The sequence below is a fragment of the Polyodon spathula genome, chromosome 7 (genome assembly GCF_017654505.1).
Source record: "Polyodon spathula isolate WHYD16114869_AA chromosome 7, ASM1765450v1, whole genome shotgun sequence".
Taxonomy (NCBI): Eukaryota; Metazoa; Chordata; class Actinopteri; order Acipenseriformes; family Polyodontidae; genus Polyodon; species Polyodon spathula.
The window spans coordinates 52,161,978-52,183,770 of NC_054540.1; the positions used below are offsets into that span (position 1 = coordinate 52,161,978).

A 21,793-nucleotide genomic window follows, 5' to 3' on the forward strand; every position below is an offset into this window, starting at 1 on the left:
TAGCTATATCTGTTTTATAACTTATCTATGGAAAGGATTTTTTTAACAAAGAAAAACAAAAACAAAATGTTTTAGGTTGCTCAGTTTGAGCCAAATAGTGAAACATTTATAACAAATGCATTTTGATATATATTGTGTGCACACAGACGCACACATTAATTATATAATTACACGCACACATACACAATCACTGTAATCTAGTTCTCCCAAAAGACCAGTAATATATACTTAAAAAAAAAAAAAAAAAAAAAAAAAAAAAAAAAAACTGCTTCACCACAAAGCACCAATTTTCATTTTGAGCATAGAAATGTACCGATACACTTTACTGTAGAAATGCTGACAGAGAAACTGACCTGAAATGAGAAGGTTTTTATCACTGTATTGAGGAATATGTATAAATTGAGTGTATCAAAACTTTGTTAGATCACCTCTAAAGCATAATAACAAATCTTACCTCTATGTAAAAACCAAAAAAAAACAAAACAAACATGTACTTTAGATAACTACTGTATCATACAAGCATCCACAAGAAGGTTCAATGAAGGCTGTTCCAGTTCTCTGGTGGACACCACTGGTACACTTTCACCAGAATGAAGCTCTCTGGCATCTTTGCTCAGAGCTGCAGAACTTCCCATCGGCTCTCATTACTGGTGTTTATTTTTGGCTATCCCAAAACATTTTTAAAAAAGGCAGTTTTTTTGCTCGCCCAAGAACAGCTTAAAACACAATCCATTGGTCCTGGGATGGGGAAGGAGTACCCCTTTGGATTATATATATATATATATATATATATATATATATATATATATATATATATATATATATATATATATATATATATATAATATATATATATTTCTTTTAATATTATTAAAAAATCCCTTGGGGTTCTGCAGAGCCTCCTTGTTAGACAGCAGCAGTAGAAAAAGGAAAAAAAACTGGCATTTTGGACTGTCCCTTGAACTTGAGAAATCCCCACTCCTCCCGCAACAGCTCCTCCCCCTGCTGGTCTACTTGATAACAAAGTACTGGATGACAACAGCGAAAAGGATGGCTACCACTGCAAAGCCCACTAACAGGAGCAGGGTTAATTGTTCGTCGGTCATGGTGCTCCCTCGGACCATAGCCTGCTCCCCCCCTGCTGGTCCCGTAGCCCCCAGGGGGTCGTGCTCCTGCCGCTGGAATGTGAAGGCTACGCTGGGGCTGTACGGTCCCCACAGCTCCTGGGTCACGCCACTGTCCTGGTACTGCCGGCCTGCACACACACGCAAGCGGTACTCGCAGCTCGGCTGAATGTTTCTGAAGAGGAATGACGTCTCTCGTCCCTTATATACCTGCACAGACAGTGGTTTGTCACCAAGAGATACAAGCCAATATCCAACCCAGGAGTGGGCTGAGCCCCATTGTAATACAAGCCATCTGATCCAAAGAAATTTCACATTGCTGTATCACATCAATATCAGGGTCTGCTATACATTTCATGTTAAGTAATAAAAGGACAAACTCTCTAAATACAATTGCATTACGAATCTTTCAGTACCATCAGCGATAACGGAGACCCGACATATTTTTACAATGGTTACTGTTAACATTAGTATTGGAATGTATCTGTATTAAACCAAACTGTTTAACGTGTCTCTTTCCTCTGTTTCTTTAGTCTTTCTAGTCTTTACTCTGACTTTAGAACAGTGACTGGCGTACCTGCTCTATATCTCTCCCGCTGAGGAGGTGGAGCGTGTAAACAATGGAGTCTCCTCTCATTGGCTGAAGGGGCTCCCATGTGACCTCAAAGAGGTTATCCTCCCGCTGCTGAACTTTGGGAGCTAGGAAAAGAGAAATAAATTGTAATTGGATAGGAAAAATAAACCGTGGAAGATATGCAAGGCTGTGACTGTCACAGGCCAGTCAAGGGACTGTTGAGCTCAGTGAGAAACAGCTCATGCCTGATTGACACAGCTGATGGAAATAGCCTGTCGATATGGACCTGCTCAATATCTGGGATCATCTGGAGTGTAGCCAGCATGGGATGATGTGCGGAAGATGTCTGTCAACCCTCTAAATATGTTTTCTTGAGAATACAATTCTCTCAGCTTGGAAGTTTAATATCATCTTTATAATAAATAATTATATTAAATCACATTTTCAAAGTTTCATTTATTACAGGGAAGTGTGGTTACCAAATTGTACCTCAGGAACTTTGTGTTAACCTGTATTAACCATACATTATTATTATTATTATTATTATTATGATTTTGAAAAATACAGGCAAGCAAATACATTTGTTTATTTTAATATAACTCAGTTATATCAACCCACTAAGTGCCACTTGTCCTCATTTGAAGACAGGCTACTTTGTAATTTTTGTAGGAGCATTTTTAACTTAAAAAAAGGTACATAAAGTGTTAAAATGGATTAAAACTGCAATGTAGTAACATTCTCTCAACACATACTTATTATGATTTTATTTCTTAGCAGAAATAAAACACTTGTAGCATGTATTCCAGGGTTCCCTTGACAAGGACATTTGCTCGAAGCTTCTTGTATTTAGTGTGCATGTAATTAAGTTGCACAACATCACTGTGTAAAAGGCCTGACCAGTGCTGTGTTCTACTCTACATAAAAAGCAGTTCCTTACCTTTGAGCTGGGCAGGAGGGGATTTGATGGTAGTGAAGGTATAGACATGAGAGAAGGGGCCCTCTCCAGCATCATTGTGTGCTTGGATCCGGAAATGAAAGGCAGTGGACTCGCTAAGCCGTTGGACCTTGTAGGTGTGGCAGGGGCCGCTGTAAATGCAGACAAATCTACCAGAGGAGAGAGGCCCACATAAATAAGAGATGTATTAGTTACTGACACCCAGGTATCTGGTCAACAAGACGATAATGCCCGAACAAAAAGTAAACAAACCAAATAAAAGCTGAACTGTGTTTTAGTTTTATGTTCAGAATGATTTGCCATGCTAGCAGTTTTACTCCTGTTTGTCTACCCGGTTTGAAATGCTTAATGTGAATGTTGCCTCTGTACCGCAACCTGTCCACTGACAGAAAGAAAACAAACAGCTGCTGACTAATATTCCAACCCATCTGTAGCCAATTTTTAACTGTTACCCAAATTCCTTATTGTTTAATTCAACCTGGATTATTTCCAAGGGACCAGTTTTAAAACACCACAAGAGTCCATGCAGGCTCCATTTCTCTGCAGCCCTGCTTAGGCCCGTACCTGCCGTTCTTGTCCTCTATCTGCAGGCAGTACTGTGTTGAGCTGGTGAGCTGGTGCTTGCTGGGGCCCTCCCCCCACTTCAGTTTAAGGCTCTGGTGTCCGAAGACAGCACATTCCAGGTGTGGGGGATCCGGAGGTAGTGGTCTAGTTTTGGTTTTGAGAGAGTGGCTGAAGGGTCCCGCACCCACCCCATTCACTGCCTGCACTCGGATCCTGGGAAACAGATTAAAAAAAACAACAGACACACACTGAAGAATATGTTCATTTCGGGAATCTAGTCATTTTATATCTCTCGAAAAATGTGTTTCTGTTCTTGGAGCTTGTTAATATTCTATAATCCAAGTGGTTACATTCAAAGTGAAAACATGAATTTAGGTTAAATAAATAAATAAAAATCTATAATTATAAAAATTTGAAATTTAAAAAAAAAAAAGGAAAACTGCAAAAACAAAAAAAAAATGTAATGTAGGTACACAAACATGTGAATAATGGATACAAAAATAAAATTATAAAAAATCAGGATATTTCAGACCTCAAGTAGTTCTTCAGCTGCATGGAAAAGGGTATCAAGATTAACTGCACTGTAGTGTTAACAACTTGCACTGCCTAAGTTATGCAAAATATCAAGACATGAAATAACATTTTAAACTGGAATTGTTAATAGCCAATTCCCCTGCACTTGTCCCCAGTCTCCCCTCAGTACCTGTACGTGGTGTCTGGCTGCAGGTTCTCCAGCACACAGCTGGTGCTCCTCCCCACAGACAGGGGCTGCTGTTCCCCGAAGTCGATATTGTAGCCGATGATGTCTGCGCCATGGCAACAGGGTTCCTGCCACTGGACTGCAAGGCAGGTGGAGAGGGAGGGGAGGGGAGCAGGAAGACAGTCTTCCTCTAGGACTTCTAGAACCGAAACTGCTGCCGGGACTGCTGCTGGGGTTGTTACCATGGCGACCTCTCCAAAGAGCCCCGCCCCTGCAATATTCAACGCCTGGAAAAGAAAAGATAAAATCTCATCCAGAGTCAACTAAATCTTTATTTCACAGTCGAGCAATGCCTGTGGACCTGTTCTAGCCAATTACTGTTCCTTTAAAAAAGTAGTGCAGCTCCAGGAACCTTTGATGTTAGATGAACGTTTTCTTACAGGTTCCTAAAGGGAAAGTATAATCCGAATTGTCCACAAACCCCTGAGGAGGTCAAGTGCTCAGCCCCTCAAGTCACAAACCAAGGAGCTCTGCTCTAACCACCACAGAAAACAGGGTTGCCACTGGTGTTATATCCAAGAAGTCAGCCCCGTCAGCTTCTATTGGTATCCCTACCTGCACCCTGCAGTAGTATGTTGTTGATGGAACAAGGCCTTTGACTTCGTAGGAAAGAGCAGGTCCAGAATACACCAGCTGCATGCAGCCCTTCGTGCCTCCCCACTCCAGCCTGTACTCAATGACCTCTGCACCGTTACAGGCGGGACTCTGAAACAGTCAGGGAGTTACAAAGAGTAAGTAGTGAGAATGCTGTGCACAGGATGGGGCATTTGTGTTTGTCAAGATACAAAAAGCTCTTACCTCCCAGCTCACCAGCACACATGTGGCTGCCCGGACTGACAGCTGTGGGGCCCCACACTGTTCAGGAGACCCCGGTGCTGTGGAGGCCTCCCAAGTGTCAGAGAAAGGGCCGTACTGAAAAACAAACAACCAGCTTTACACTTTCAGAAGGGAATTTGATTTTACATTCCACTGAATTTAGCAAAGGTACCAAATGTATCGGTATTTTTTTTAATATGTATAAACTTTTCATAGGCCAGGAATTTATGATAAAAGACTAGAATCTATTGTGGAAAATTCAAGGCAGTTGTTGTGTACACCATGCAGAGTGTGACAAGGTTCCACCTTTTGAATCAGCTAATGTTTTTAATAGTGTTTTAAGCCAGTAGCTGAACAATGTCTTCCTGAATGATAGATAGAAATTTTATAAACATTAAATAAAACTATATTTCAAGACAATAATGTGATTAACAAATAAATAAAATCTAGATCCTAGTATTTTAATTTGGGTTCTGATCTCGGTCTCTGAATGTAGTTCCTCACCCCAGCCTGGTTGGCAGCTTTCACCCAGAAGCAGTAGGTCTGGCCGGGCAGCAGGTTGCTGGCAGTGCAGTCTGTCTCGGGACCCTGGTACAGCTGCCTGCGGCTGGCCTGGTCCGTCTCCGACATCTCCACAGTGTACTCTATAACTGGAGCGCCCCCGTCCATAGCAGGGCTAGCTGCAGGACAAACGGCTGTTAGAACTACTCTGACAAATCCCTTTCAAAAACAGATCCATTTTCTATTAAACTATGCACATGTATGCAAAAAGGCGTCAGAATGCTAGACTGAGAAACAAACTACTCAAATGAATGTGTCTGAAATGTATTGCACAATTCTCATGCAACATAATTAGGATTTCTAGTTTTCAGGTTTTATTTTTGGTCCCTTTAAACATATCTGGACTTTAAACACTAATGACCAAAGGAAGTTGTTTCTTTTTCCCCCTCACATCTTGACTGAGTCAACAAACAACATGCATTGTTATCACCTGATTCTATTTGAACCTGCATTTCGTTCTGGCTCTAAATCACCAAATTCAGCTTATTACTTTCCACTGCGTTAGTTTCTGCGTCACTAATTTAAACAACCTGGTATTCAGTTAAGGCTTAACAACTATTAAGGTTTAAAAGGGAAGAGAGAGATGGAAAATAAAAACAGAAAACTAGAAGCCCTAAACATAATGTATTAGCAGTACAAATTAATTAATCATCACTGATTTTTTTAATTAAAAAAGGAATCAAGCGCCAGGATTTCTACTTGGCGACAGTGAAGGGACAGAAATAGTACTCCCACTTCAGCTGCTCTGAAATTGATGTCTTATTCCCACCACTGAGTTTCAGAATTCGAGTCTATTAGATTCCACATTGATGAAGACACAATCCGAAACATTTGTCAAGTTGACAGGGGTGTGTTGCTATTCTTACCCCATCGCAGTGGAATCTCCCGTGGCTTGGCTCTCCCCGCCAAGTGTGGTGGTTGGCACGGTCCAGGAGGAACAGCAGCCGTCTGAACTGAGAACACCTCTGAGACCTGAGGGGGCAATGTACTCAAGTATGAAGTGCAAACACATATCTTTAGCCTGGCACATCTGTGTGCAAGAACATGTGTCATTCCGGTTGAAAAAAGGAGCAACCGAGTGGTGCGGATTCATTGGTTTCTGAACAGAATAATAAATCAATCAAAAGGTTATAGGATGACATCAGGGATGTTAGTATGGGATGGGTTGTATGATGGGTTGGGTAGTATGTACTGTCTCTCAAGTACTGCACATGAAAATCCTTAAGGGGAGTTGATGTCTTTTTTTCCAGGTTTTGAGGGGAAAAGTAACAGCATAGTATTGCAGAAATATTTCTCTTGATTACTGCAAGTTTGGTTTTTGGGAAGGGGGAGTTGGGCAGACATAACAAATGCACCCAAGGAAAGTCCTCTGAATTATTTGGATCTCATCTCATCCATCCATAATATATATGAGATTAGAGTATGAATAGCCACATAATTGCACTAATACCTGGTTAATTACAGAGTCCCACTCTTACAGGGCAACTACATAGAAACTGCCTGGTGCGCAACATCCTGTCACCTGATGAAATTACATGGCGCAGACTATACCCATGTGATCACACACTTATTCCACCAGCAGTTACCATGCAAGAGTTGGTAGTTGAACAGTTATAATATGGTTATGTATTAACTGCACTCTCTAAAGTGCTGTCTATAATATTCCCCCCTGTGCATCTATGTGATGTGCCCCTGTATTTCAGTTGTGTTTCTCCAGCACCCCCTGCTCTACGTACCTGGCTCTGCCCACCACAGCTGACGCAGTAAACCCGCAGCCTGTACCAGCTCCCAGGGCTGAGATTATCACAAAGATATTCTCTTGCGGAGCCACTGTACGCCATGTCCCATTTACTGCCTGGAAAAAGAAAGATAAATCAGCACGACCAGGATACATCTCCTCTTATCAAACCTGCAGTGCATGCTTCTTCCACAACTCTTCACTGCATAACCAGAAACGCAGCAGACATCTCTCAGCACCAAAGTAACTTTATACAACTAGAGACTAGTGTCTGTAGTTTCAGAGTTTAGTACTGAAATAAATGCAAATGGGAATCTATATATTAGTTTATTAGATTAGCTCATAGATCTGCAAGTTGATTTGCCTTCCTTATAATGTACGACACCCCCCCATCCCTCACACACTCAATGTGTAGAAGCGTGTCAAATTCATGTGTAAGCTACTCAATTTGCCACCTCATTACACGGAAAAAATCAATATATCCCCGATTACAAACCACATGCCTGTCTGCTGTGAAGCACTTAAAGGTTTTTCCTCCTGATCGACAGGAAAAATGGATTAGGGCAAATCAACTACTCAGATTCCTTGAACTGCTAAATTGGATTTTAAAAGTGGTTTCTTACCATTCAAACTTTCTGACATTTCTAAAACATACTTCGTAACCTCTGCTCCTCCATTGTCCTTCGGGGGATCTGTAACAGCAAATCAGAACAGTTAGCTTCCTTCATTTCAAACGTGTGTGATGATGCACATGTCATTCCTGTGCTTGTCTCAACTGCGACGTGGAGTTCGGTTAACCGGTCAAACTGGAATTTGCTTTGTAAATTAAACTGGAGAGGTTTACCAGCAGGTGTCAAAAGACTGATGCTCATGTTTGACAACTGCTATTTAGAACACTTTGCTTCAATTGAGTTAGTCACAGATTTATTGCTGTACAATACGACTGGAGTAAACAGCAGGAAGGGTGAAGCAGCAGCAAGAGGCATTTGCTGAAGAGATAGAGAGATGTAGTATGTTACGAGTGAGCTATCAGTAAAAGCAAATACACAACAACCCCCTTTTCATCAAAACTGCCCCTGGACATGGGCAAAAGTAGTAGCAAGCACTGACATACAAAAACAGGGAGCTGCTTCAAGTGTCTATAAACAAAAAAGGGCCACAACAATTCAATTTAGTATTTAAAAAATATTGAGGAACCTACCCCAGACTATCTTCAGGCAGCGTGTGTGGCTCCTCCCCTTGATGCTGGGCTTACCCGGGGCCCCTGGTTTGTCCGGGCTGGTGCTGTACTCCACCACCTCACTGGGGCTGCTCCGGCCCTCTATGTTGCAGGCGAAGACCTGTGAGGGGGTCAAGGACACCTCTTAGAAACTAGGAGGTCTGGATCTAGAAAACCCAGAACCAAAGTTCTCCTTATTGAATTCGGCCCGTTATCAGCATCTTAAGAGTCATTCATAATTTCACAAATCAGTCTTACGTTAGATTTAAAGTAGAACCCGTCACACTTTCACAACAAAGATCTGCTTCCATGGAAAACTTGTAGCAGCCAGAAGATACCAAAACGTACCCTCCTCAGTGCTTATAAACTGCAGCGTTAGGGGCTTTGAGAGGGCACATCGAAGTGGGCCTTTCATGTAAAAGTATATATCTTTAATGAATGTGCAAGCACTCTTATTTATGTTACCTAACCTAATACACGCTGTTTCTTTGTTGCAGACTACAGGAATTAAATGTATCCCTTGAGGTCACAGTGTCCTATTGGCAGTGGGTGCAGGCTGACCTACCCTAAACTTGTAGGAGGTGCTTCTGCAGAGATTCTTTAAAGTGCATGAGAGTTCCTCCCCATTGTGTTTTGGTTTGAAGCCATAGCCCTGCAAGATACAAAAGACAGAAAGCAGTGAGAACAGCATGTCAAACTTCTGGACTTCTCAAAAGAAACAAAAACATTGTTTTGCTAATTAAGAATGAACACTCACCAAGCTCTCCTCCTCCATCTCTAGGATGTAGGTGAGGGTCTCCTCTCCCGAGGCTCCGCTGGGCGAGCTCCACTCCAGGGTCAGCCAGGAGACCCCCACCCCTGCCAGCCGGGGGGGGGGCGGCGCTGGGGGGGAGCTGCCTGCGGTGTGGTATATCACCGCCTCACTGAAAGCACTGAGGAAGAGACACACAACAGAGGCTTAGGGACATTCTTGTCACATGGTCATTTTAACATTATACGAGTTTCCTACACAACAATTTCTATCCAGCAGGTGGTGCTGTTCCACTATTTTACCATGTGCTGATCTGTGGCATAAGGGAACAGGGACTTGTACTACTGTGTACCAATGCACTGCCATTATCAAATGACAAATTATGAGAAGGCTTGTCTATTGGGCAGCCATTAAAGACAAATACATACCTCATTCCCATATCATTTTCAGCAGCTATTCTAAAGGCATATTTTGTGGAAGGAGACAATCTGGTGACTTTGTACTGTTTCGCATGTCCATAGTAACATTCCTTAAAGACACTCTGTTTGCCCTAGTAAAAAACAAGAAAAACTATAATGAATGAAGAAAAATGAAAGGACAACCAGACAGACAGAATAATGAATCACATTGTCTTCCTGAAATTAAGCAAACCACTAATCATTAGGCATTACTGAGGAATCTGGGGGCCTCTGATCAAATTTATATTTCATCTGTTTGTGACAAAACCATGTTTCAGCAACTCAACCGCTGCCCTATAACATGGTATTACGTCTCACTAATTCTAAGCTGGTTCTACATTAGGGAGTGTATGCAGGTATAACAAAGGCCAGACGTACCTCATCACATTCCAAAAGAAAGTTGGTGACTTTAGAGCCATTGTCATTTGGCGCCTGTAACAAACAGGAACACAATTCATACCACAGATAGGTGCAGAATTTCACACAAACAAACAATGCCATACATGCACAGGTTTACCCTATTCTCCTTAATGTGCGATTTAAATGTACTTTGTTATTCAACATACCACACATGCAGAACTAGTCCTTCGATTTACATTAGAAAGATGCCTTCTTTGCACAAGGAAAGATCAGTAAAACAATCTCATTATGTACACGGGCTCAACTGGGCTCTAACGGCTACCTTCCACTGCAGGGCGATGGAGTTCTTGGTCCTGTGGAGGAGTTTGGGAGGAGCAGGGGGGTCAGGCTCACTGCACTCTGTTGTAAAGCTGGCTGCTTCTGAAACGGGACCTTTGACTGAGCTGCACGTCACAGACACCCTGTATCCGAGAGAAGAAAAGGACTCCAGTCACACCTCAGGTCTGCCCAAACAGGGCAGGCATGTTTACTAATCTCATACATTCCAATGAGAACAAAATGCCAGTCAGGAGGTCAACAACAAAGCAGCACTCAAACACAGGAAGCCTAGAAGCGAATGTGTATCTCAGCGTGATCAAGCTAAGCAGGTTCCCATTTATTGAACAGCTTTTCTATGGCGAGTGTGGTTATGGATCTCATTTTCTACTATAATGCAATTTCACTTCAAAAGACAACATGCTCGTCATAAGGCAGAACACATCTCTCAATTACGGTTACGCAGGAAGCTTAAATAAAAACAGCATTCAATATCTGCTCTAAAGAAACACTAATGCTGGATTGTTTTTACTCACTTGGGGACTAAACAGCAGTGGGGCGGGGAGGAACAAAGTTTATATTTTACAGGTATCCACTCTGACTCATAGTGGGCACAATTTTTCATCACTAAAGTTGGCTGCAGTGAAAGTTACCGTCACATGGCAACTCCCTGCCAGATTTTAGCAATCCAAGACATACTTTCTCAGGCACTTCTGTTTTGTCCCAAAATGGCCCTGCACGAGCGACAAATCAAGAACAGAGCAAACATACTGTGGAAGTGCTGTCCCTTCCCCTTAGCACACCTCCAAAGAGCTTACCTGACGTGGTAGTCTGTGGCTGGCCTCAGATCAGGGAGTGTGAAGGTAGTTTCTTTTCCCCTGTATGAAACAATTTGAAACCATTATTGGAGAGCATGATCTTGAGTAACTTGGTATTAACAACGGGACAAAACAAGCACTCACAGGTAGACAGATTTGAAAACGCCGTTCCTGCCGTTGTTGGAGACAGTGATCTCGTAGCACAGGGAGGGGGCAGTGTGGTCCCCGTTCTTCTCACCGTTCTGTAGGGTCAGGGGGAGATTCCAGGAGAGTACAGCCGACCTGGCCTGGATTTCAGACACCTAGGAAACAGGCACATCAGCAGCCATGGCAGAATACACCGATAGAAAAGGATTGCAAAAAAGCCACCGCCATTCTCATTGCTTCGCATTCCAATTCATGCATCTGTCTTGTTTCAAAACTAGAAAGAGACCGATGTTTTTGCAGTGGGTGTGAATAGCCCAGCTGATAGATACCTGGCTATGGAATTTAAAAAAATTTGTATTTAAAATAAATACATACAAATATTTAAAATAATCCGGGAACACAAAACATAACACACTAATCTGGACCTATTTCAGTACAGGCGCTATGCTGGCAATTTTTAAAAAATGTTTTTTTATACAGAACTGCATTACTGCTCTTGCAACAAGGCATCCAACATTACCACAATACACACTCTCTTCAGCTTAGAAGTCATCAACCAGAGAGACCTGTACTCTTAGTGGTTAATAATAAAATACAGCTCGGTACTCACTGTTGGTTTAGCAACATTGGACGGTAGCTCCAGTATCCTTTTCATGTCTGTCTCTGAATCTGGGAACATGAGAGAAATATTTTTAGCGATATAACAAAACTCAGCAACAAGCAGTATTACTGGAACTGGTTATAGCTGTGTCTCTCTCCCTGGGAGCGCTTAATTACATTCTGAAGTTTCTCTCTCCCCGCCCACCCCCTTTAAATCCTGTAAATCAATGGTTTTAAAAAGCAGCCTACAATCACTATTATACATGGCTCCACTGCTCAATGTTAATTTTCAACACCAGGGGGCGCTGCAGTCATTTATTTTCATCAATGATAAAGGGTTAAGGTTTCTTTTGTTTGTTTGTTTTTTTGGTGAACCAATATATATAAATATATATATTTTTTTTTTTTACATGATATCACCATTAACATCACCCCTATTTAAAATGCGCAATCATTACATGCTCAGCATTTATCGTTTATGATGGTACTTTTATATGCATGAAATCCACCCCCATCAATCTGCATCCCCAGACTGCCAGTGTTCACTAACGATACACTTTGACTGGAAATACCCAGAAAGTATTCACAGCCCCACCCCTCAGGGCTCGCTGCGAGAACCTCACAGAGTAAATATATTTACTCAGGCTGCCCACATGCCTTCCCATCTCGCAGTATCCCAGAAACCTGCTCAGCATTTCAGGACAAGAGGGTCAGAGTGCACAACTTTGTTCTGCTTCTTTCTGCGTCTATCCCAGCAGGGGACACTCTTGCTAAGTTGCTAACTTCCACTGTAATTTAATTGACGATATCTGAATTTCTTCCATTTGCTTGCACGTGGTATACAATTAGTCAAACTCACCTTCATCAATAACTTTTCAAACCACTACTACCTGCCTTAACACTGAAAGACCGGTTCAGGGGCAGTCGAGATGATAGGCATTTCAATTATTCTGGATGGACATTTGACTGTTCCTCAATGATCACTGCCTTTAGAAAGAAACCTGCAGCGAAATAGTTTACCCACAACGGACCCTAGAGACATCACTTTTGAGACTACTTGTGAAAACAGCAGTTTGTGTAGACTTGGATAAGGAAACACCTTCCTGGTATTGTGACCAGCCCTGTGCTGTATCGGTCAGTTCTGCAATCACAGGTGTTCCTAATTTACTGCTCAGCCCTACTACTCAAGGACTCCTTTCCCCGCTCGGCTCTCCCCTCACCTGGGGTCTGGCCCTCGGCAAAGGGGGTGCTTCTCATCCTCCCGGTGTGTTTGGGCTTGATGGGTCCGGTGGGCATGGCAGACATCAGGTGCCCCTTCCCGTAGCCGTTCTGCACCCCGGGGGAGTAGCTCCTGTGGGGGGACGGGGGCGGGCTGTTCAGCTTGTTGTTGGGGACCCCAAGCTGTCGGTCTTTCAGCCTCTTGCGTAGGTGCTCCTGCATCTTCATGGTCCTTTCATCCCGGTGGATCAGACTGTTTCTGCCGTGGGCCAGCGCTTCTGCACACAGAGAAGTAAGTTTCCTTAAGATTAAAACCCTTTTAGATTAGTTTGTTTTTAACATGCCTGTTCTTTTTTACCCTTGGTGTCAATAATTATCATCAATATAATTTTCATTATCATCTTTTATTCCTACAGCTAGTTACTGAGATCCTGCCTTATCGTAACACAATCTAATAAATCTCGCTCATGCTGGTGCTAGGCCTCACCCTGCTCGGTGTAGATGTGTGGTGGGGGGTGCTGGTGGATGAAATGAGGTGGGAGCTCTCCACTCCCTGGCACTGGGGGGTAGACGTGGTGGTGGTGCAGCATGGCGGGGTGGTGGTGCATGTAGTGTGGAACGTGGGGTGGAGGGGGTGCCATTGACGGGTGGAATTCCGCCGAGTGGGGCAACACAACCACCTTCAAGACGCCATTCTCCTCAACCACCTGCAGGGGGCAACAAGAACCACATTTAGGATCACAATATTTCATCAGATTTTGACAGAAAATATTTGGGGGATTATGTGTTTTTCCCACCATTCTTATTCGTGGAATAACTACGATACTATAAATGTTTATGGTGTAGCCCCTATATAAACAGAACAAAAATTATGAATTTTGAGAAAAGTCAGCTCCAAGCAACCGTTGTTTGTAAATATCTGATCCAGAAAACAACAAACCGTATCTCTCCAGTCCGAGCCGTCAGTATGACCATGCACAGCACAGACTGAAAGGAGATAAAGATGATATCTGACCTAGATACAAGCATGCCCACAGGCTGCCCAAACCAATGGTGGATTATAATTCTACAACCGTGCATTATAAATATCATATGGGAGATAGTGAAATTGAAGAAGGACTCTATGAAAAAGACCTAGGAGTTTATGTTGAATCAGAAATGTCTTCATCTAGACAATGTGGGGAAGCTATAAAAAAAGGCCAACAAGATGCTTGGATATATTGTGAAAAAAGTGTTGAATTAAAATCAAGGGAAGTAATGTTAAAACTTTACAATGCATTAGTAAGACCTCATCTAGAATACTGGTGTTCAGTTCTGGTCACCTCGCTACAAAAAGGATATTGCTGCTCTAGAAAGAGTGCAAAGAAAAGCAACCAGAATTATTCCGGGTTTAAAAGGTATGTCATATGCAGACAGGCTAAAGACTACTATGCGGTGATTTGATACAAGTATTCAAAATTTATTGATAATGTTGACCCAAGGGACTTTTTTCAACCTGAAAAAAGAAACAAGGACCAGGGGTCACAAATGGAGATTGATAAAGGGGTATTCAGAACAGAAAATAGGAGGCACTTTTTTTGCACAGAGGGATCTTTCAAGAAGGGATCCTTCAAAAAGCTGCTTGATAAGATTCTGGGATCAATAAGCTACTAACAACCAAATGAGCAAGATGGGCCAAATGGCCTCCTTTCTTATTTTAACTCCCTCATTGAGTGCAAAAGCACTGCTGCGTTTCCAGCAATTTAAATGAGCTCCTTGTGTTCTGTTGAGTCACAGCAAGGTGGATTTCCAGACTGGGTTTCTCTCCCGCTCTTGTGGAGGCCAGCTGGTTCTCTTTGTTTATTTTGGGTCAGGACGAAAAACTGGAGCATTCCTACTGGGCCACGTAGGACTCTGACGCCTATCTATTCTCTCCATCAATGGTGGACTGACTGCACCACTCTGGAGACCTGGGGATATGGTGGGTATTATTGGTTTCACACAACCCAAACTGGTTCTTGCAGCCTCAACTCACAGTACCCTTCCATTAGTCTGGCTCTGTTAATCAAGGATGACTGAGCGCTGTGCCCTGGCCTGCTTCACTTGTTTTGACTCAGAAATGTCTGTCAAAACAAGCTTGCGTTGTGGGAGTGAGGATGCTTGAGAGCGGGAAGCAAACAGTAAAGTGCTGCCACTCCACTGCACAACCTGGTTTGATAGTTACAAAAGAGATTGTGACATTTACTTAATGTACCTGATGCTAAAAATTATATATACACACACACACACACACACCATACCATTTTAAAGTATAAAACCTTGCAAAATCATATGTACGTATTCTGAAAGCACAGCTGGAGCGATACTGAGCATGTGGTTCCTCTGCATTGCTAAGCTAAGCACACACCTGTGACATGTAGCCAGGAGGCACGAAGATAGGTGGCATGGAGCCATTTGGTGACATCATAGGCACGTGAGCAGGACCTGCAAATGAGAAGGATGTATTAAGCTTACTTGTCATTTCAAACTAATACAATTAACCAGCCCTAAACAACAGTTTTTGAAGGATTTTCTTCATAGTGCACAGTTGAAAACAATATGGTTTTAGAACAGCAGTAAATAACTGAAACCTAGAAAGTTATCATTCTCTTGGATTGTTATCTTGATACATATTACACCATTGTACATTAAAAACCATATGTGATCATGATTTAAAAAAGCTGAAATCAAACAATGAAACAGATTTATATTCAGCAGCAGAAAGACATCAAGGCAATACAGTAAACAGATCTGCATGTCCCAGAGGGCCTGTTCTCCAATGTAAGCATCACGGCAATTAAAGCACAGTGCAGCGGCCTGCTGTTATGTGATTAACTTTTTGGCTTTGTTTTTTTGGGCTGGCAAAGAATGGTCAAAACCGACTAAAGGAAATGAACTGCGACAACTTTTGTCATTAATCATTAGCTAGACGTACTAATTTCATAACTCCATTGTTCTTCCAAAATTTGTTGGTGGTAACCGAAATAAAAACAATGCACGATGTGCAGGTGAGGTACACTCTGAATGCGGACAGACTGCTGATCTGCTGGAATGTGCGCCAACAGTCATAAAATTCCAAAGATGATTGGCTCCCGGTAACTTTCCAAGAGGTCTCAGCACCAGAAGAGCTGGAGGCAATCAGTCCCTTTATTGGCATGACAGAACAGAATACCATTTTATCTAAATCTGTATGACAGTGGCAAACTACATTACCTTGAATGCACTGGATGTGTCCATCTTCTGTCCGAATGGTAAATGTTTCTCCAGGGTTTACCTGCACCAGGATTACCTGCACATACAATTATGGGACAGCATTAAAAGTAAAACAAAAAGAAGCCAAATTTAAGCTTAATTAGCTTGAGTACCTAGCTTTAATACAGACACTAAATGGATTTACCATTCTCAACTTCACAACCATGTAAAGTTCAAAAGCCAGTCAAGTCCAGAACAAAGGTCTCACTTTGTAGGTACCTTTGCTATTAAGTATTACAAACCAATTAAGTCTTACATGTACTTTTCTCCCTCTCTCACACACACACAGACTGGGTATCCATTTACTCTGCCATATACAGCCAAAGCAGACACCACCCATCCCCCACCCATGCCCTAAATCAAGCCAGACCCGAGTTTGGCAAACACTGCTGCTTCCTGAGAAATGCACAACAACCTTGACACAAGCAAACACGGCCGGGGTCACTGAACTGGAGACAGCACAAGAAAGGGGTGCGGTACTCTGCTTCTCTTTTAAAGATACTACCCTCAAAAAGGAAAAATTAGGAAAGAAACAAACACTTGTTCTGAGAAACATCTTCTCTGCTGAATGTAGAGTCTCTTATCATATGTCACTTTGCAGCTTGCAGTGTCAAAACATTTAGCAGCATTCTTCTACAGCAAAATACACACGTACACTGTATGATAAAATAGTTCTTAGTCTGGACTACTGTCTTGCCTGTGCTGGGATGTGTCCACACTGGAGGCTTACTTGCATTTACTAATTCATTAGCATTTCATCTCTTGAGGCCAGTATTTGAATCATTGCAGGACCACCACACGATTCAGAGAAAGTGACAGTCTCTGCTTGAGACCAAGACTGATTGTTGGGAGGTGTTAGTGTCAGGATTTAGGGACTTGCAGAGCTGTGGGCTCCGAGCCTGCAGTGCCATTGTCCCTCCTCTTTCATTAGCATCAAATAAATATTGTGTGTGAGCGTTTTATAAAAAAGGTGGCCAAACAGTGTACTTACAGACTTGGAGATGCAGCTGCAAGAAGTGTGAGAATGAGAGAGCACAGTATGCATGGAATGCTAAGAAAGTAAATTAGGAACAGACAAAAGGCATGTGTGGAATGCGAGAGCCGGCCCTTACAGCCATGAACGTCCCTGGGAGCTGGAGTGACAGGATGGAGGGGGGAGGGGTGGGGTGTTTGGTCTGGGCAGGTCAGCAAGGGGTTAAAAGAGAGTGCCTGCTTGCTGCTTGTACACAAACACACCCAGTCAGCTTGACTGGGATTGGATTTGAAAACAGGTTCTGCAGTTTTTAAGTCTTCCGAAACATCTGTGCATCTGGTACACTAACCATAACACCACATTCAACTAGTTTGCATCTAGATTTTCTGCCTCCCACAGGCCGCTTGGCAACAAATACGGCACTGAAAGCAATTGATTCAGCACAAGCTTATGTCCGACTCATTATGGCTAGCAGGTAGAGCACAGTGTGCTTTCGAGGTACAAATCGCCTTTTGATAAAACCCACATGGCTAACTCCGCTCCCCTCCCCTCCTAAAATAGTAGTGGTACATCCCTGCCTCATCCAATTTAGCTTAAGCAGAGCCTGTCTGTGTGTATTATCACCCTGGCAACCTAATAAACACAAAAGCATGAGCACAAAAGACACTGACGTGGTTTTCCATTTAACCCAGCAAACCACAGAGAAGTTGAGAATCTCTGGGCTTTTTGTTCAGTTAGGGCCCAGCCATAATGGAGAGATCTGGTTCTTTACACACAGAACCCCAAGACTCCACCACAGCAGTGCTTAACAGCTGTCCTGTACAGTGAATCAACATTTTTGCATGGGTATATACAGTGCCTATAGAAAGTCTACACCCCCTTTCAAAATTTTCACCTTTTGTTGCCTTATAGCCTGGAATTAAAATGCATAAAAAAAAAAAAAAAAAAATTGATATATATATATATATATATATATCCCCATTTATATACACATCCTACCCCACAACTTCCAAGTGAAAAAAATATTCTAGAAATCTGTAGAAAATTAATTAAAAATAAAAACTGAAATAGCTTTGTTGGATAAGTGTCCACCCCCCTTGTAATTGCAATCCTAAATTAGCTTAGATGTAACCAATCGCCTCCACCTGTGTTAAATTGTAGTGAATCACATGATTTCAGGACAAATTCAGCAGGAAATGTAGGTTCCCTGCTGGGTAGTGCATTTCAAAGAAAAGACTCAACCATGAGCACCAAGACGCTTTCAAAAGAACTCCGGGACAAAGTTGTTGAAAGGCACAGATCAGGGATGGGTATAAAAAAAAAAAATATCGAAAGGCCTTGAATATTCCTAGGAGCACGGTCAAGACTATTATTAAGAAGTGGATGGTGTATGGCACCACCAAGACCCTGCCTAGATCAGGCCATCCCTCCACACTGGATGACCGAGCAAGGAGGAGACCGATCAGAGAGGCTACCAAGAGGCCAATGGCAACTTTGCAAGAGCTACAGGCTTTTATGGCCACGACTGATCAAAGTGTGCATGTGACAACAATATCCCAAGCACTCCACAAATCTGGCCTGTATGGTAGGGTGGCAAGAAGGAAGCCATTACTCAAGAAAACCCACCTTGAATCCTATTTGAAGTATAAAAAAAAAAAAAACACACACAGATTCTCTAGCCATGTGAAAAAAAGGTTTTGTGGTCTGACTAAACTAAAATGGAACTTTTTGGCCTAAATGCAAAGCTTTATGTTTGCCGCAAACCCAACACAGCACATCACCCAAAGAACTACATCCCTACTCTGAAGCATGGTGGTGGCAACAACATCATGTTAAGGGGATGTTTCTCATCGGCAGGGACTGGGGCACTTGTCAGGATAGAAGGGAAAATGAATGGACAGAAAAGTCCTTGAGGAAAACCTGCTGCCCTCGCAACAAACCTGAAACTGGGACGGAAGTTCACCTTTCAGCATGACAATGACCCAAAGTGGAGTGGTTAAGGAACAAAAAGGTAAATGTCCTCGAGTGGCCCAGTCAGAGCTCCGACCTAAATCCAACTGAAAATTTGTTGCATGGGATGAAGATTGCTGTCCATCAGTGCTCCCCATGGAACTTGACAGCTTGAACAGTTTTGTAAAGACGAATGGTCAAATATTGCCAAATCTAGGTGTGCAAAGCTGGTAGAGACCGATCCCAACAGACTCACAGCTGTAATTGCTGCCAAAGGTGCTTCCACCAAGTATTAACTCAGGGGGGTGGAGACTTATCCAATTATGATCTTTCAGTTTTGTATTTAATATATAATTTTTTTCTCAATAAAAACTTTTTTCCCCCCTTAACAGTGTCGAGTATGGTGTGTAGATAAGTGGAAAAAAAATCCTAATTTAAATGCATGAAACTGAGGCACTGACAACAAAATGTGAAAAACAGTTCAAGGGGGTGTAGACTTTCTATAGGCACTGCGTTTGTGTAGATTATAATTAATAATTAATTCATCATTTAAAAATAATAAAATAAAAGGATATATTACACAACTTTCAGATATTGTTTTTAAGGTTTATTTTAAAAGGATACAGAAAACCCTGTTGCGTTTACATTAAACATAACTTTGTTGTATCTACTGTTGCACGCATTGTGTCAGTATATCTTTCCACAAAATCCTGCTTGCTTTCATTTTTATTCATACGTCATGGGTCATAATAAAACCAGATGGTGAGTAAAGCAAAAACAAACACTCTCGACTTTCAAGTCAGAGTGTTCGACATGGTGTACCTGCTAGCTCTCCAACACTGTCAATGCTCGGAATTAAATGAATCACTCAAACAAAAAAACCTGCAACAGACAACATTGGATACAGCAAAGGCAAAGCCAAGGCACTCGTTGTAAACACCGCAGGGGGGTTCTGCTACCCTTTAAGCTTCTAAAAGTCCCAGATGAACACAAAGTATTACAAACTCCCTGTGCTTCAACAACACACACAGAGGATTTAAATCCACACCACAGTGGGGGGAGAAAAAGGTATTGAAAATGCAGGCGATTTAGTTCAACCGAAGCAGGAAAGAAAACAGAATGGTTCAATTATACAGTGGTAGGTATGCACTCTCATCGCCGTCAGGAAGGTTCACACAATCTCAGGCCCTCTGCATTAAGCAGCTCATAGAAACCGCTGCTGAAGGGGCTCCCTGTTTCTACAGAGTGGCTACCGGGGGCTCTGAAAGCCTGCTGTGTCCTCCCAGCACTAGCCTCTGTGGTTAGGGCTGCAGGAATGCAGTGAATTCCAGGAGAATGAGGTTGGGGGGGAAAGACAAGAAGAAAACTCAATGACTGGAACACATGGTCAGCACAGGAGAGGAGGTGGGGGTTGAGAGAGTGGAAAATCCTAGCTTGCTTTTTGATTAAAATAGTCATTTGTTCCAAAACAACGATATCTCTGGTTGCCAGGTTACCCCCCCTCCCTGCCACCAACAAAAGTTTGGCAGCTTTACATTATATAATACTAGAAGATGATGTTTTATTTATAAAATGTGGTGGGGGTACAGCTGTGTTAATGGGGGTTTATTTGCCCATTTATTTATTTATTAAGATAGTTTAAAGTGTTCACCTACACATAAGGGTCACTTAACATTTCTTCAATGCAGTAAAAATCAGTTTCCCATGAGGGGGCCCTGGAGCTACAAGTGGCTGCACAGTTAGAAAAAACAAAAGAGGAGAAACCTAGAGCGAGTTCTTTTGTTTTAAGACAGCAGAGCGCAGGCAGGAACACACAACAGGGCGGCCAGAACTCAGCAGGGGGATTGGGGAGGGGTGAGTAAGACAAGAGCCAGCGTGCTTAATAGGTCAACACAGCTGCCGTGGATATCTCATCTCTCTTTTTTCCCCCCCGGAAGTTTACACATCCAGTCCTTTCTCCTTCCCCCATCCCCCTTCCCTCTCATTTTACTGGAAGTGTTGCTGGCATTCTGGAAAGCTGTCAGGAATGCAGACAATGAACTCTTGAGTGGAAGCAGAGGCAAGAGAGCAGTCCCAGAGCACTAAATCAGCCTCAGTTCCTTCCCAACTGGAGCAGCACGGCCCAAGCGAGGCAGCAGTTGGTTTACATCTGGTTTTAGAAAAGTGAAATCCCTTTTATTAAAAAAAAAAAAAAAAAAAACACAATGGCTATACTAAATACTGTACACATACCAGGCTTTACTGTGAGCTTGAGTAGCCACAGAGTAGAAGTAACAACCTCAGGTGTGTCTTAACTTACAGTAGACCAGGAGTGAACCAAACTTATGCCATGGGAGTATCTTATTTACATTGTAATTAATATATATATATATATATATATATATATATATATATATATATATATATATATATATATATATATATATATAATATATATTTTAAATGTATACGATTTATTGCAAGTGTAAGGTTGAAACGTGCCGTACAGTAATCCCCAGAACACCAACATTTAAGAAGCTAAAAAGCTTAACGTTTTTGAACTATTGCGCCGTCATCAGTTAAATTGGTTTTTGAATGGTCAGGACTTTCCTTTCCTATTTATTTAAAGGTTTATTTTATTTT

The 21,793-nt window shown here is 42.2% G+C and overlaps 1 protein-coding gene across 1 annotated transcript in view; it reads right to left on the reverse strand.

The window, feature by feature from the left end:
* Nucleotides 1-867: 867 nt before the first annotated feature.
* The window catches only part of LOC121318758 (fibronectin type-III domain-containing protein 3A-like), a 32,183-nt gene continuing 11,257 nt past the window's right edge, over nt 868-21,793 (reverse strand). Inside the window, exons 3-26 of the mRNA XM_041255781.1 lie at nt 16,210-16,285; nt 15,365-15,441; nt 13,466-13,685; nt 12,981-13,256; nt 11,771-11,829; nt 11,158-11,315; nt 11,014-11,073; nt 10,203-10,341; nt 9,899-9,952; nt 9,491-9,612; nt 9,069-9,243; nt 8,877-8,963; nt 8,294-8,432; nt 7,716-7,784; nt 7,091-7,209; nt 6,221-6,326; nt 5,298-5,473; nt 4,776-4,889; nt 4,533-4,682; nt 3,921-4,204; nt 3,218-3,430; nt 2,636-2,802; nt 1,702-1,823; nt 868-1,334 (exon numbers count right to left, since the gene is read on the reverse strand). Of these exons, the coding sequence (XP_041111715.1) occupies nt 1,011-1,334; nt 1,702-1,823; nt 2,636-2,802; nt 3,218-3,430; nt 3,921-4,204; nt 4,533-4,682; nt 4,776-4,889; nt 5,298-5,473; nt 6,221-6,326; nt 7,091-7,209; nt 7,716-7,784; nt 8,294-8,432; nt 8,877-8,963; nt 9,069-9,243; nt 9,491-9,612; nt 9,899-9,952; nt 10,203-10,341; nt 11,014-11,073; nt 11,158-11,315; nt 11,771-11,829; nt 12,981-13,256; nt 13,466-13,685; nt 15,365-15,441; nt 16,210-16,285 (3,486 nt within the window). The 3' untranslated portion in view covers nt 868-1,010. The remainder of the gene's footprint in view (nt 1,335-1,701; nt 1,824-2,635; nt 2,803-3,217; nt 3,431-3,920; nt 4,205-4,532; nt 4,683-4,775; nt 4,890-5,297; nt 5,474-6,220; nt 6,327-7,090; nt 7,210-7,715; nt 7,785-8,293; nt 8,433-8,876; nt 8,964-9,068; nt 9,244-9,490; nt 9,613-9,898; nt 9,953-10,202; nt 10,342-11,013; nt 11,074-11,157; nt 11,316-11,770; nt 11,830-12,980; nt 13,257-13,465; nt 13,686-15,364; nt 15,442-16,209; nt 16,286-21,793) is intronic.